Source organism: Carya illinoinensis, chromosome 2, assembly GCF_018687715.1.
Source record: "Carya illinoinensis cultivar Pawnee chromosome 2, C.illinoinensisPawnee_v1, whole genome shotgun sequence".
In the NCBI taxonomy this organism is placed as follows: Eukaryota; Viridiplantae; Streptophyta; class Magnoliopsida; order Fagales; family Juglandaceae; genus Carya; species Carya illinoinensis.
In genome coordinates this window covers 16,374,149-16,389,304 of record NC_056753.1, presented here as the reverse complement: position 1 = coordinate 16,389,304, position 15,156 = coordinate 16,374,149, and the positions used below count along the sequence as shown (strand labels likewise).

Genomic DNA, 15,156 nt, shown 5'->3' with positions numbered 1-15,156 from the left:
TCTCGAACAAATCAAAACGTGTGTTTTAAACAGTTGTTGTCCTAAAAACGAAAATTTGTTTATTGCACTGTAAAATTTTATATATTCGTATGAAACTAATGGCACAGACTCTTTCTTATTCTCACAAATCGCATTTCTGACACTTAAGTGGACTAGAAATTGACTATGCTAACAGATTAAAATGCAATTGCTCAATTCATGAGACCTTTTTGGGATTTTCATGATGTTTCTAAAGCCTAAAGAAACTCATCCACTAGATTTTTTCCAATATGTTATATTTAGGATTTCGGCTTTCACCATGGTTTAGTGGTTTTAATCGGATCTCAATGGTTTGGGATTCCACTAGAGTTGAAATTCTCTTTATTTTGCCACGATGTCTAGTAGAATGGAATAGACTTTGGCTTAGGTGGCATGATCACAATGGTTGATTTTCCTTTCGTTCCTTCATATTTTCATCTAATAGTTCCTTTTAGTGCCAAATTTCCTATACTATTCACCAAGTACGACTAAGATTTTGAGAAGTGTCCACTAAAATTTCTCAAGATTGATTTTGGACCATTCACACAGTGATTTACCATCGACTGAACTAGGTACCACATTGTGCTATTTCAAGTGTTACTATTCACTCCAAAAAATGCGAGATTAAATATTGTACCTTATAATCCTAAATAATCATATGAATCTAGTGGTACAATTTGTTTCGCAAATTTCAACTCTTAAGTCCCTCGATTATGTCAAAAGGCATTGTCTATCACTTTTCATTTGGAAATGAAAAATGTATTATTGCATCATAAAATCTTAAATATTCATCTAAGTTCAATGACACAAAACCGTTTCTCAATCTCATACTCCTAAATATTTCAAATAAATAAAACGGCACTTATGTCAACATAGTGGCTAGAAAACCCAAGCGGTTGCTTGATTCGTAAAATCTTTCCGAGATTTCACGATGCTCTTAAGGTCTAAAAAAATTCATTTATTGAATTTCTAACGGGTTGCTACACCCAAGCTATTTGCAATAGTTTTAGATTTTTTTGTAATATTTTAGGATTTTTATTTATAAACTTTATTTAGGGATAGAAATTATTTTTAGATTAATTTCTAATATTTTAGAAGTAACTTTATTTATATTTAAATTGAAAAAGTATGGATTTATTTTGATCGATATAAGTTATATCTGGCTCACAGGGTTGTAAAACATGTTCAAAAATACGTTTTGGGCTTTAAGTACATGTTCTAGGCAATAGCTTATTGAGGCTCATGAGTGGCCAGATAGCCCGTAGGCCAATCTGCCTACCCAATAGATAGACGGAGCCACCCGCCCGTGTATGACGGGCTAGGTAGCATACACAAAGAGAAGTCACCCCCCAAAAACGTGTGGGGGAGCGGGAAGCAAGTCAACGTCTGGCATCAAAATTAATCAAATTAGTCCATCCATTAGTATATACTACATTTTGAAAATTAAAAACCTAAAAATATGAAGCAAGAATTTTATTGTTGTCAGTCTTTTGATTACTATGAAGTATCCCAAATTGGTAGAAAAGGAAAGGTAGCTTCTCATTTAGGTTTTGTTTGTTTTCACAACTATTCTTATATTATCTCATCTATGAAAATAAATGAGACTACTTTGTAGTCATGTTAAATGTTTCAATGACACTCCAATATTATGGTATTCTCCACTGATTTTATTCTAGAAAAAACTCTCACAGATGCTACCATGTAATTGATTTTAAGTCAAAAGAGAAATTTCTATTATAAACAAAAACCACGTTAAATTTTGTAATTTATATATATATATATATATATATATATTGAAATAGTGACTTGTATTCATAACTTTAGATCAAAATTTGGATACATGGTGGAATGAAATCAAAAGTAGTGGTATAACCACTGATGCTAAGAGCATCCTTGCTTAAAGCATGAGCAACTTCATTGTTTGCTCTAACAGTATGCCTTGTTGACCATGAATTAAAGGTGTTGAGTGTGTCTCTGGTGTCTACAATGATTAGGCTCATATAGGTGAGGTCTTCTATCTTTGATGTGAGGCCTGAGACTACCAGCAAAGAGTCTCCTTCCATGATGATGTCCAGGTGTCCCAAAGACTTGTAGAAAGTGGCTGCCTGAAGACTGCAAATGCTTCTGCCATTAGCGGATCCGGGAATAGGTCATGCTTTATCCTAAGGTTGCTAACACTTTACTCTTCCAATCTCAGATGATAGCTCCTACTCCCACCTTACATTAGAATTTGTCAACCGATGCATCCCAATTAACCTTGACTTTGCCTTGAGGTGGTGCCTCCCAATGTGTGTTGTGAGGCTAGCCAGATTCCTTGGTCTTCTTTTTGAGGTCAAGCTGTAGAAGGTCTTCAACTAGTTGTTGGGATTGTTGGACCATAGTAGAGGGGTGTGTAAGGAGTCCTTTGAATACCACCTCGTTCCTTCTTTTCCAAATGTTCCAAGAGGTGATTGCAAATGTGAGCATTTCTTCTATTCCCAAGGAGTCTGTAAAGTGTTCAAACAACTCTACAAAATGAGTTGAGTGTGAGCTAGCCTTTTGGAGTTTTTTATTGCTTAGTGCCCAAATGTCCCTTGCTGATAGGCATTCCCAAAGGATATGTTCAATGGTCTATGTTGACTGTAGGCAAATTGGGCATGCTGGGTCCTCTACTACCTTCCTCTTGGCCAAGTTGGCTCAGGTGGGAAGTGCCTTGAGGCAAGCTCTCCAGAGGAAGGTTTTTGTGGCATTTGGAATGCTGGTCCATGATGCATGTTGGGGATTGGGGTTGGAGGATTGCCCTCTAACTTGGTTATCCAGTTCAGTGAGGAGATGATATGCTGACTTAACACTGAATTGACCTGTTGAGGTGCATCTCCAGTATTGTCTATCAAGTTTAGAGGAGGGGCTGATAGGAATTTTCATAATCAACTTAGCTTCTCTCTTTAGTGAACATGGAGGTAACCAATTCTCTCTTCCACTGAAATGTGGATTTGGCTATGAGGATCGATACTTTAGTGTCCTCTTGCATAAATCTGATTGAGTTTTGGGGCTTGAAAGTGTTTTACTTGGGAAGCCATATATCCTTCTATATCTCAGCTATCTCACCATCTCTCATCCTCTCCATCATCCCTTCTAAGACCAAAGATCTTGCAGCAAGGAAGCTTTGCCACACAAATGAGGTATTTTGGCCCAGTTTTGCTGTATGGAAAGTCTTGTTGGGGAAATACTTTTCCTTTAGCACTTTAGCAGCTAGAGAGTCAGGCTTGGTGATTAGCTTCCATTCTTGCTTAGCTAGAAGGGCTAGGTTGAAGTTTGCAAAATCTCTTAGACCAAGACCCCTTGCCATTTAGCCCTTTTCATCTAGTTCCAACCCACCCAATGAATCTTTTGGTCTTGAACTTGTTGGCCCTACCAGAAGTTTCTCACCAGTTTATTGATTTCATGAACTAGCTGCTTGCGAAGCTTGAAGATGCCCATACTATAAGCTGGTAGAGCCGGAATGATGGCTTTAATAAGCACTTCTTTACCAACTTGTGAGAGGAATTTGTTCTTCCAGTTGGTGATTCTTGCCTGCACCTTGTCTAGGATACTCTTGGAAGACTTAGTCTAAGATTTACCAATGAGAGTAGGGAGTCCTAAGTACTTTTCATATGAGGTTGTGTCCCGTATCTTTGCTATGTTGGTGATGATGTCTTTGGTTTCTTCTCTGGTGTTGGAACTGAAGAATATAGATGTTTTTTCCTTGTTAAGCCTCTGGCCTGAGGCTGCCTTATAAGTTCCCAACAAGTAATATAAATTGCTCCATTCAATTGAGTTGGCTTTGCAAAAGATGATGTTGTCATCTGTAAAGAATAAGTAATTAATAGAGAGTTTATTTTTCCTAATTGGCAAACCACTTATAACCTTGGATTGCTCAACATGGTTTAGCATGCAACTCAGGGCTTCATAGCACAAAATGAACAGGTAAGGGGATAGAGGATTGATTGAGCTTAAATATTACATATTTTAGCTATTTAAAATCAATGTATTTTAAATTTTTCGTGACACTATTATTGGTTTTAGATGGAAAAATGGTTAATAAGCATAAATACGAGTTGTGATTTTTAATTGATTAATATCATGTTTATACTTAATTTTATAACTATGATTTAATTGGACAATATTTACTCACAAATATAATATATTTTTGATAATCTATTTTTCATTTTAATTTATTTTTAAGTGCTATTTTTATCAACTTATTTTCAGCTTAAATAAAATTTACATGGGATCTGGTTAGAACTTTTGATCAAAAGCGCATACTAATTGAGAGGAATGAAGATAAGGACGGAAGCGGTGTACTTGGGTAACTAAAAAAAGACGAAGATGACTTTTCGGTGGTTCTTACCTTGGTTGTTCATAGACGCACGTGGTGAAGAAAATGGTTTGCAGTGGACAAACACATGCAATGTAAAAGTCAAGAATAGGTTTGGCAAAAGAAGAAGTGAAGGACATGGAGGTGGGTGGTTTGGAAGTATACGGAAAGGAAAAGAAAAAGAGGCTGGCTTGTGGTGAATTTTGGACATTTATGATAAAAAGGCAAGAGATATTATATTTTTTTGAAGCAGGGTAGGTGAAGAAAAAGTCTGAAAGTGCTTTTGGACTCATAAGTGTCTTTTAATCTTCCTCCGGTGCTGGAAACGTGTAGTCAAGCAGAATCAAATATTTGATGTCGGTTGGTGCAGCTAAAGCGGACTTGATTGGATGATATATTCACGTTCGAGTTGAGGGAGTCGATGCTTTTCGTTTCCAAGGGAGAAACGGTGGGGGATTTGAGAGAAGTCAGTGTAGAGAGGGGGTGAGTTGAGGGAGTGTCGGTCATTTGGATTTTCTGGAGTTGAGGGAGAAGAGGTGGATGGATGTAGAGGGAGTTGAAGGGAGTTTCGGTCATTAAGTGAGAGGGAGAGAAGTCGGTTGGAGTAGAGAGAGACGTGAGGGAGAGGTCCCAAACCTTAGGCAATAGGGGCTTGTCATCTTTATTTACGTTTTCGTGTGCTGGAAGTGTAGGGACGAGGGAGTTTTGAGTGTGTGGACGTTTTCGTCTGTAGGGAGGGGGATGATTTATGAGGGGTGATTTATTGGGATTTGAGGGATGTCAGTTGGAATAAATTCAGTGTGAGAGGGACGGTGGAGTTTAGAAGTGTCGGTTTGGGATTGGTTTCTTAGAGAAAGTTGGCAGGCGGGGAATGAAATTATTTTTGCTGGCTTTCTGTTTTACGTTGGGTTGGTTCGGACGAAGAACAGAGGAGCGACTGGATTTATTTCTGTTTTCTGCAGTTCAGCGATGGCGTGGGTTTTATTCTCTCGATTTCCACATTTTATTGCTTCTAAGTTATTTTCTAGTATTTCTTGTGTTTTATTTCAGTTTTATAATGGAAAATATTTATGTTATTTCTATAGCACTTGTGATGAATATAGTTGGCTAAATTTTCATACTAAGGTTAGAAGTGAAGTTTAATGATTTAAACATTGTTTTCGGATCAACGTAAAATTTATTATGTGAACTTGATCGATTGAAGGATTTTATTATTGGATATTTTGATTATCTATATATTTATCTTGATTCATTGTGATTTCCAAATACAGTGAATGCTTGAAAAATCCCTGTGATATTCAAATAGATTTGTGAATGTTTTAATCATTAATCGTTCATGCTTAATCATTAATGACTATTTTTTATTGACCTTAAATGTTAAATCTTCCAATTAAACGGAATCATTATTCTAATTTAATTGAATTAAATCGATCGGAAACAATATTATAAATTATTAGACGGATCCTCGAAACTTTAGTCTTTCTCCATATCAATTCATTTTATTATTTTAGTTTAATTCAATTATTTTACAAATCTTCATCTCAGTAATTTTATTTTATATTCGATTGTATGTTTCTTTTAGTAATTTCTTTTCATTGTTTAAATTTATTTTATTTATCACAAAAGTCAATCCCTATGGATTCGACCCTGTGACGTACTACAACACCTGTATATTTGCAAGTAAAACTGCACTAAATTTTTGGTTCATTAGTTTGAGTCAAAGTTTAGGCTCAACAAAGATCCCCTTGCCTGAGACCTCTTGTGGGGTTGAACCTGTCTTGTGAGTCTCCATTGTTGAGAATAGAGTAGGAGACTATCATCTCTACACATCTCATTATCAAATTCACCCACTATTGGTCAAAGCCTAGTTGTTCCAGAACTGACCTCAAGAAAGGTCATTCTATCTTGTCATAGGCCTTGCTCTTGTTGAGCTTGAGATCCATAAATCCGTCCTTTCCCTTTTAGTCTAGCTTTCATTGCATGGAGGAACTCGAAGGTAGCTATGATGTTGTCTTTTATTAGCCTATTAGGGATGAAAGCTATCTGTGTGGGGGAGATTAATGCAAGTAGTATATGCTTGAGTTTGTTAGGTATGGTCTTTGCTATGATTTTGTAAATCACATTGCAAAGGCTTATTGGCTTTAAATCTGACACTTGTGAGGGACTTGATTTCTTAGGGATTAGGGCAATGAAAGTCTCATTTAGAGCATTAGACCACCTGCCACCATTGAGAGTAGAGAGCACTGCTTGTGTGATTCTTGGACCCACTATGGACCAATGTTCTTGGAAGAAGGCTAATGGGAATTCATTTGGGCCAGGAGAACCCAGTGGATTCATGCTAAACAAAGCCTCCTTTACATCTATTTCTGAGAAGGCCTAGGAAAGTGTTGCTCTCGTTTCTGTTGTATTTTGCAAGGAATGGTGTTGAGGTATTCATTGATTCTAGTGGGATTAGAAATGGTGAATAGTTTCTGGAAATGGTGTTGGAATTTAGAACTTATGCCCTTCTGACTTGTTATCTTTAGACCTGTTTCATTGGTTATCTTAGAAATGGTGTTATTCTTCCTCCTCTGTCTAGCAAATTTGTGGAAAAGCCGTGTTTCTGTCCCCCTCTTTGAGCCAATTTTGTTTGGCCCTTTGTTGCTACTTAGTATTTTCCTCTTCAAGTAAAAGGTTCACTTCCCTCTGAATTTTCTTGATATCATCATGCAGTTGTCCTTCATTCAATATTTTGAGATGGTTTAGCATGTCCAATTTCGTTTGCAGGAGTTCGCTTTCACTCTTGTAAGACTCTGCTCCATTGCTTCAAGTCTGCTTGACAATTCCTAAGGCCTTGTAGCGAGTTGAGCAAAGGGTCAGATGTGCCTATGAGATTCTCCTAATTCTTTTGATGACATTCTTGCAACCCTTTCTTTTACTCCATTTAGCTTCATACCTGAAGATTCTTTCTTTCCTTGGTCTGTCTAACTTGTTATGGATGGTGATGTGGAGTGGTTTGTGATCTGATGATGAGGCTGATAGGTGGTGGACTGAATGGTCCTTGAACTTAGTTATCCAAGTGGAATTCCCAAGCACTCTATCAATCCTTTCTTTGGTGAATTGGCTGCCTTCTCTATTATTTGCCCATGTGAATCTATGTCCCTCGTAGCCAAGGTCATTTAGATCATATTGTTCTAATGGCTTCCTGAAGTCCATGATTTGTTTGTAAGGTCTAGTAACAGCTCCATGTTTTTCATCAATGCTTGTAATTTTATTGAAATTCCCAAGACATAACCAAGGGACTTGGGGTGCAGTGGTTAAGGCTTTAAGGATTTGCCACCTTTCATTCATCTTGGCTGTGTTGGGATGGCCATAAAAACCCGTTATAAGCCATGTATTATCATTGCTAGGCATTTTGACATAAGCTGAGATGTGTCAATTGGTGTATGAGTCGACTTTCACATTCACAATGGAGTTCCACAAAAGGGATAGGCCCCCACTTCTGCCATTGCTTTTCACTTTAAAACAATTATCAAAGCCCAATTTCACACGAATTTGCTCCATCTTGTCATTTGAGCACTTGGTTTCAATGAAGAAAACCAAGTGTAGAGTCTTTGACTTCACCAGTTGGAGAAGTTCATGAATTGTCCAGGGATTCCCAAGCCCCCAATAATTTCAGCTTATGCAGTTCATTTGGCTAAGTGGGGTTGTTGAGCAGCCACCACCTTAGCTTCCTGTGTTGTACCCTTAGTTGTGTCGAGCATGGTCTTTTGTTTCTTAAGGCCTCTAGAGCTGGCTCTTGTTAGTCTTTTGCCATTAGGGGGGTGGTTGGGGGCATGTGTGATGTTGGTTAGGTCAGAGAGGGTGAAAGGTTGTTCTCAGGCTTTCCTTTTCCATTGGTACCAGTAGTGGTAACAAGGGGAGAGGCTCGTGGGTCATTAGTTTGAGTTGGAATTTTTTTGGCTAGTTGACTTGTTTGGAAAGGTGAATTCTATAGGGGAGCTAAAGTCAGCTAGCATGTCACTATTTGATAAAGAAAAAGGCAAAGCTTGGCACGTTTTGCTTACCTGTGGCAGTGGACTTGATGAGGGTTGCAGAAGATTTTTCCTTTGGAAAGTAGGGCCCTTGTGGCCTTGGGGTGCCTTGTACGGGTTAGGTTGGCAGCATACCTTTTTCGCTTGCACATTCCTTGTGTGATTGCTTTGACCTGTAGATGTATAGGCCGTGACTTGCTCCTGGTAGACAGTAGTAGTAGCCTAACTCGTAGCTTCATCCTCGTTAGCTGTGTTTGACTTCCCCGGACCACCCTTTTGGTCTCTTACTATCTCTTGTAGCTCCCGGGCTGAAGGGCACCGTGAAGACTGTTCCGATGAGCCACCATATTTCTTCACAAAGGAAGCATGGAAAGGAACATGTGATGCTCTAATCCATGGTCCATACTGGTCTTGAGACTGCGAAGCTAAATTGAAACTTGAGCACTTCTCATTAACGTGTTTTAGATGACCACACTTGAAACAGAAGTTGGGTAGCCGCTCGTATTTGAAGTAGGTCTAGCATTGTTTGCCTCCAAGATTGATCATCCTTCCCCGTGGAAGAGGCTTGTTGATGTCCATATCCACCCTGAATCTGAGAAAGCTACCCCAACCACAACCTTGGTCGTCGACTTCGATTTTGTGGACCTTTCCTATGACTGCACCAATCTGTTCACCTTGTGTCTTGTTCATGCCTGCGAATGGTAAATTATCCTAGAAGGAATTGAAGATAACCTCGTTGGGTGAGAGTTCCCTTTCGAAGTTCTTGAAATAAATGAGGTGGCGATCGAAGGACCATGGCCTCCCCTGAAGCACCTTCCTTTTGTGTGAGAGGAGTTGGAACTCTAACAAGAACTTGATCGTGCCAAGTTCCTTGAAAGTTAATCGGCCTTTTAAGTTACACACCTTTGCCATTGTGGACTTAAAGGTTTCTCGGTTTGCATTTCTTTTAATTAGGATAAGGGCTAATTGGCAATGGCTGCCTTTGAGTTTTATAGATAGCAAGGCTTCCTCTAGTAACACCAGTTCTTGTTGTTCCTCTTATGTAAGTTTAAGAGAATCCCAAGTAATGGCTATATCGTCTTTCATTGTAGCAACCTCTAAAGACTGGCATCCAAGAAACAAGAGCTTTACCTGAGGACAAAGTAGAAAACCTCACCCTTTGGGAGAGGACCCTTAGCAAATTGTGCAGCAGCCAGTTTATATTTTTGTTGAAGTTTGTTTTAAGGCGGTGACTTATGGAACACGTGTCAATCAGGTAAAGCACGTTATAAGTTGAAATTTTATTCTTCCCAATTTATTTTTGTAGACATATTTTATTTTCTTATTGGACAGCCAGAGCTTCCTGTGGGGTCCGTCCTTTCCTTTCCACTCGCAAAGCCCTTCGTGAAACTCCCGTTTGAAGACCTCCTTCATTCTTTCCTTCCTTCTTTCCACCTTAATCTGGTCGCGAAGAAGCTTCTTAAATTCGAATCCAAGAACGAAACCCTAATATCTTCAGGCAAGGTCGTTAGAGACACAGACAGATTATATACTTTTAGGTCATGGTATGTTCATTTCTTCTCCTATCCTCTCCTCTTTAATTTAATATTCAAATGATTTTATCATTTTTTTCATTTGGTTTCTGAAAAGTATCGTGGAACAGAAATTGAACGAGAAGAAGGCTTTAGTTTTTGTGTATTTTCTTTACCGTTTCGTCAAGCTAAGTTGGGGACTTATGGTTTACTTATGTTCTCAATTTACGGGATCTTTATGTTTTGGAGTTTTAGACTTCAATTTTATCTTAGGACATATGCATGTTATTATTGAATATCTCTAGTTCGCTATTGAGTCTCGTTGTGTTCCAGGCTTTCGATGTCTTTGAATATCAGAAAAGCATGCAACAAAGATAACGAAAGAGTAGGTTTCCAAAAACTCAATTTTGATTTTATTTTAGGTGAGTCAATATTAAGATTTGAACCAAAGAACTGATAGACGAATATATTTATGTCTTTGAGCATAAATATATTTTTGTATGCCTTAAGAGAATCATTTGCCGACCTGTTATAAACAAATAATTTCAGAATTGACTCATCCTCTTCAATGCACTGTTTATTTGGGCAGCCGCTATAGATTGTGATGAGCTGAGTTTTAATGACTTTCCTTTTATCCTTTTCTTTTTTCAATTAGGTATTTTTCTGGTGTACGCCTTGTGGACTTGAGCTATGCCTTTTGTGTTCTTCAATAAACCTTTGATTATAAAAACAAATACAATCGTTTACATATCAAAAATAAAAAAGAATTTGACTTGCATTGATATTTTGTAAAAGAAAGAGAGAAATTTCAAGGTACACCTGGTGTAACATTCTTTTAGATTTTGTCAAGTTTATGGTTGGATTTCAAGTCCTCCATATGCTTACTATGCACCGTTTCCTATTCTATTTAAAACTCAGTTTTTTTCATAATTTCAAAATACTGAAGAAATAGTCAAAATTTTAATAAGTTTTTTAGATCGGATTGCTTTTGGTCTTCAGTCATCTTTATATTTTTCAAGCATGATAGGCAACAGGAGGTCACATAATTAAACATTATTGACAAAATATTGATCTTATGATAAGTTATTTAGGAACATCATATGACTCATATCGTAAAAGAGTCACATCAAATGTCACTTGAATTGAACCCTACACACACACACAATATATATATAGATTGAAAAGAAATCATAATCTTTTTTCTTATAAAAACAATAGGTTCCATTTTATTTTTATCGATGAATTGTCAGTTTTGGACAGGATAATTGATGCGAAATTTGACCTATGTGGTAGACAGAGGATATGTAGTTATAGATTGACCTTGCAAAATATTGATGTAGTAAACATGGTAGAAGTAAAACTTGCGCTCAGCCTTCTAAGATCTACTATGTTTGCATGTCTGGGAAAATATAGATACCACGAAAGTTAGATGGCTTAATATTAAAAGCATCACACTCGGTAAACTTTAAAAGTTATACGTATTTATATGTGAAAATATATATACACATGGAAAAGTTTAGTGGTTTTGCCCTTAAGACTCACCCATGGAACCTAAACCCCCAGGGAGACTAGCACAGAAACCCACTGCCATGGCCTCCTACTTAAATTGCAGTTTGATCTCGGGGGAATCAAACCTCTGACATGGGGCTCATGCACACAAGTTTGCCCTTACCACTTGGGCTACCGACCCATGGGTAGTGGGTTTAATATTGATAAGAGTATACCGAGTATATCTTGATCTTATATGGGCTTTGTGACTACATGTGTGCCGGGAAAGTTTGCATGCACAAAACAGTGATAAAGTCCAATCCCATTGCAATTTATTCCCCCTTGAAAACTTCCCGTTCTTTAACTCATTATGCATGCGTGCCCACTTGTTTGTTTGTGTGTGTTAGAGAGAGAGAGAGAGAGAGAGAGAGAGAATATTTTGTAGATACCATAATTTTCTTGTTTTTTCATTACATTGACCTTTTAGATTCTTACCTGTAAAAAATGAATTGTTGATATATCCATCTCTCTCCCTCTTCACAGGCTTCGAAGATTCTTGCTAACTTACTCGTGATGGGCTCTGGTATATTAGCAAGGGCTGTTGTCCAGGCTTATCGTCAAGCGCTTGCAAGTAAGTTTTCGGATGTACCAACTTAATCCTGCCAAGATTCATGCTTGTTTTATCTTGTTTTTTAAAATGTTGTTTTTCCTATTGTTATTGTGTTATTTGTGATTGTTTCTAGAATTGTTTGTACGCTTGAGGTTTGTTGGTCTTGAGATAGATTCGTTCTTGATTAAAGGTTGTAAAGATCTAATGATAATACCTTTTGGCTATAGAAACAGCAAATTGTTTTAAAATCATCTATTTTGATATTGAGACCCTTTGAAGTGGAATACGTTCTTTGTTTTTTCCTCTCCTTTCCATACTCGAGAAACTCATACAGCTCGTCAATTTATTTTTTTTTATTTTTTATGTCGGGGAACCTTTCCAAGGCAGGGCCCTTTGGATCCATCCCTGTAGAGTAAACTCCAGTCTCTTGCACTGCACCCCATACAGTTCGTCAATTTTGTTTAGTGGTGGCCTTCTATCTATCTACTTTTTTATCGTCTCATGAATGAGCAATTGGATTGTATGCCATAAATGAATAGATTATAGTTTTGACAGTCGTCCATTATGAAAGTACCTTCCTCTTAGTAGATATGTGGAAGTGCACCATGATGATCCAGAAAAATTTGTGGTTTTGAAGCCCTTGAAATGACCCAAGAATTTCACCATTTCGATTTTGCTCGACCTTTGCAATAGCATAGTGGCATATGGTTAAGGACAAGAATAGGTAAAGGGAGAATGCTTCTTTAAAATGAAACTAATCAAAATAAAACTAATCCCCAATCCCATCTTTCATTAGTGAAAATTACCTACCTCTTTTTGCTGAAGCCCTACTACTGCAGCACCGTGTTGTGCCCTTCTATAGTGTCTTCATCTATATTTTTCGGTATAAAAAATCTTTTCTATAAGTTTGAAATGGTGAATTTGCCTGCTATTGGAAGTTAAAGCTTGCATCTACTCACTATACTATATAATTAGGCCCATTTTTTTCCAAACCTAACATGATTGAGCCATTACGAAAGGGCTAATTTTTTCAAAACTTGGTTGTCATTTATTTATAGATAGGGCAGAGTGTCGTTGAGTTAATAGCAAAAACGCCTTTCTTTAACCCTTACATAGAAAGACAAGAAAATATTTTTGGTTTTATTGCTCTCACTTCCTCACATTTGCGCTTATGAAGCTATTGAATTCCCCATTATCAAATAGAAATCTATCCTTCGTAACAACAAAATTTAACATTTGAAATATGATTTATGCTGTTGGTGATAACCTCGGGTCAGCTCAAGGTAAGAACCTTGGTCTTAATGGTATGCTTCCTTTAGGGCTAAGGTTAGAACCCTTCGGTGCAAAAAACTGCTGGGAGTCATTGGACTTGGGGAATTTTTCCTTGAATTACCCATGGTGCACTTGGGGTAAACTCCTTGATGAGCACCTGTGACACCCCGGATTTGTTGGGATTTTGTTCCTGGACTTCTGTGGGTTATATGAGCTTCGTTTATGAGTCCAAATGGAAGAGGATGTATCTGTCCAAAGGTGGTAGGATTACTTTTTTGATAAGGGTTAGGTGGTAGGATTACTTACTACTCTTTCTAATATGTCGACATATTTCCTGTCCTTAGAGGGACTTCCTCGGGAGTGCATTAATATAACCTTGTAAGCTGGACTTGATTTTCATTAATCATATATTTACCATCTAGAAGTGGCTTTGGTGCTAATAGAATGAGAGAGAGGTCTTGTGGAGAATAAGAAGTGCAAATGTTCATAGGGTGGAAGGTGTTCTAATGATGTCCAAGGACCTTATGGTGTTGGATCATGAAAGAACGTAAAGGGTATGGTCGGGGAAGTTCTCCAAACATATTATATTTGAAGTGGGAAATGGTACTAGGAGCAGCTTTTGGAATGATTTTTGATTTAGTGACAGCTCTCAGAGAAGCTTGCCTGGAAGTGCACATCATGACAGACTTTTAGTGGCAGACTTTTTAGAGATACCTAGTGAATTCCCTTAGTATGATGTTAACTTTTCCAGAGTGGCTTATAAATTGGAGTTTCAGGCCTTTACTGCATATTTTAAATCTGTTATACTCCACTGGATTAAGAAGAGGAGGTAAAGACAAGCTGTGTCACGGACAAGGGTGTGGAACGAGTTGCTTTATAGTCCCTGTTCAATGGAGGTGGTTGCGGAATGAGTACAACGATTAAAGTTGAAATCATAGAGAGCAACAAGTTCAAAATTAGAGTATAAAGACTGGTCTATCCAAAAGCAAACCAAATTGACTATTTTAGTATTTAACCTCGAAAAAAGCTGGTGATGAAAGAGTGCTTATCAAAATACATGATCGTTTGGCTGGAGAAGAATTTGATCGTGCTCTCTATAGAACTAGTTGCTCAGGAATCACACGTCTTTAAAAGGTTGCTTTGACCCTTAACGACCCCATAACACGAACTTCAATTCTAGGATGTGATCATAGAGAGCAGAACTTCTGTTAAATCCATCTGATCTGGCCATACAACAGAAACTGGCTACATCGTGCCCTGAATTGTTATGGTTGTTAGATGTCTATTTGTGCCCTGAATGCATTTTGTGATAATTTGCAGATGCCTCAAAATCTGGCGTTGCCCAAGAAACATTACAAAACGCAGTCCGTAGAGCAAGCAAAGCAATGACAGAGCAAGAAGCTAGGCAGATTCTTGGTGTCTCTGAGCAAACTGCTTGGGATGAGATTTTAAAGGTCAGTATTTATCTTTTTTAATTACTATTATTGTGTAGGTTCTAAAATTTCCTTTTATCGGCTGCAGAAATACAACGCTTTGTTTGAGAGGAATGCTAAGAATGGGAGCTTTTACCTTCAGTCGAAGGTTCACAGAGCCAAGGAATGTTTAGAGCCTGTCTATCGAGACAAAGGTCCGGATACCCCCTAGTTGAAACCTCTAGCAGAGGTCTCATTAATATTTTAATACATCTTGAATTGGAGCTTGATTTGTGACATGAAACTCAAGAGTTTTTCATGAGGCTGCTCTTGTGCCGCCAGCCAAGGAATTTAATTCTCAGGTTCCAAATGAGGGTATGATGAATTATATAATAATATATCTTTCATGTATTTGTCATGCAACTCTTTTCTTTATTCATTTTGGGATTTCAACATATATAAGGTGACTAACTTCTATGATATCTGCACTTTCTTA

At 37.7% G+C, this 15,156-nt stretch overlaps 1 protein-coding gene across 1 annotated transcript; it reads left to right on the top strand.

Annotated features, from left to right (window-relative positions):
- Positions 1 to 9,671: 9,671 nt before the first annotated feature.
- LOC122300196 (mitochondrial import inner membrane translocase subunit PAM16 like 2-like) lies at positions 9,672 to 15,156 on the top strand. Its single transcript, XM_043110692.1, has 4 exons — positions 9,672 to 9,911; positions 11,910 to 11,997; positions 14,569 to 14,702; positions 14,770 to 15,156. Exons 1-4 carry the CDS (start codon positions 9,909 to 9,911, stop codon positions 14,890 to 14,892), a joined length of 348 nt encoding a protein of 115 aa, XP_042966626.1. The 5' UTR covers positions 9,672 to 9,908; the 3' UTR covers positions 14,893 to 15,156.

Excerpts from the sequence above, each read along its gene's own strand:
- LOC122300196 (XM_043110692.1), top strand. Across the intron at positions 11,998-14,568 it reads TTATCGTCAAGCGCTTGCAA|ATGCCTCAAAATCTGGCGTT; the intron begins GTAAGTTTTCGG and ends GATAATTTGCAG. Across the intron at positions 14,703-14,769 it reads CTTGGGATGAGATTTTAAAG|AAATACAACGCTTTGTTTGA; the intron begins GTCAGTATTTAT and ends TATCGGCTGCAG.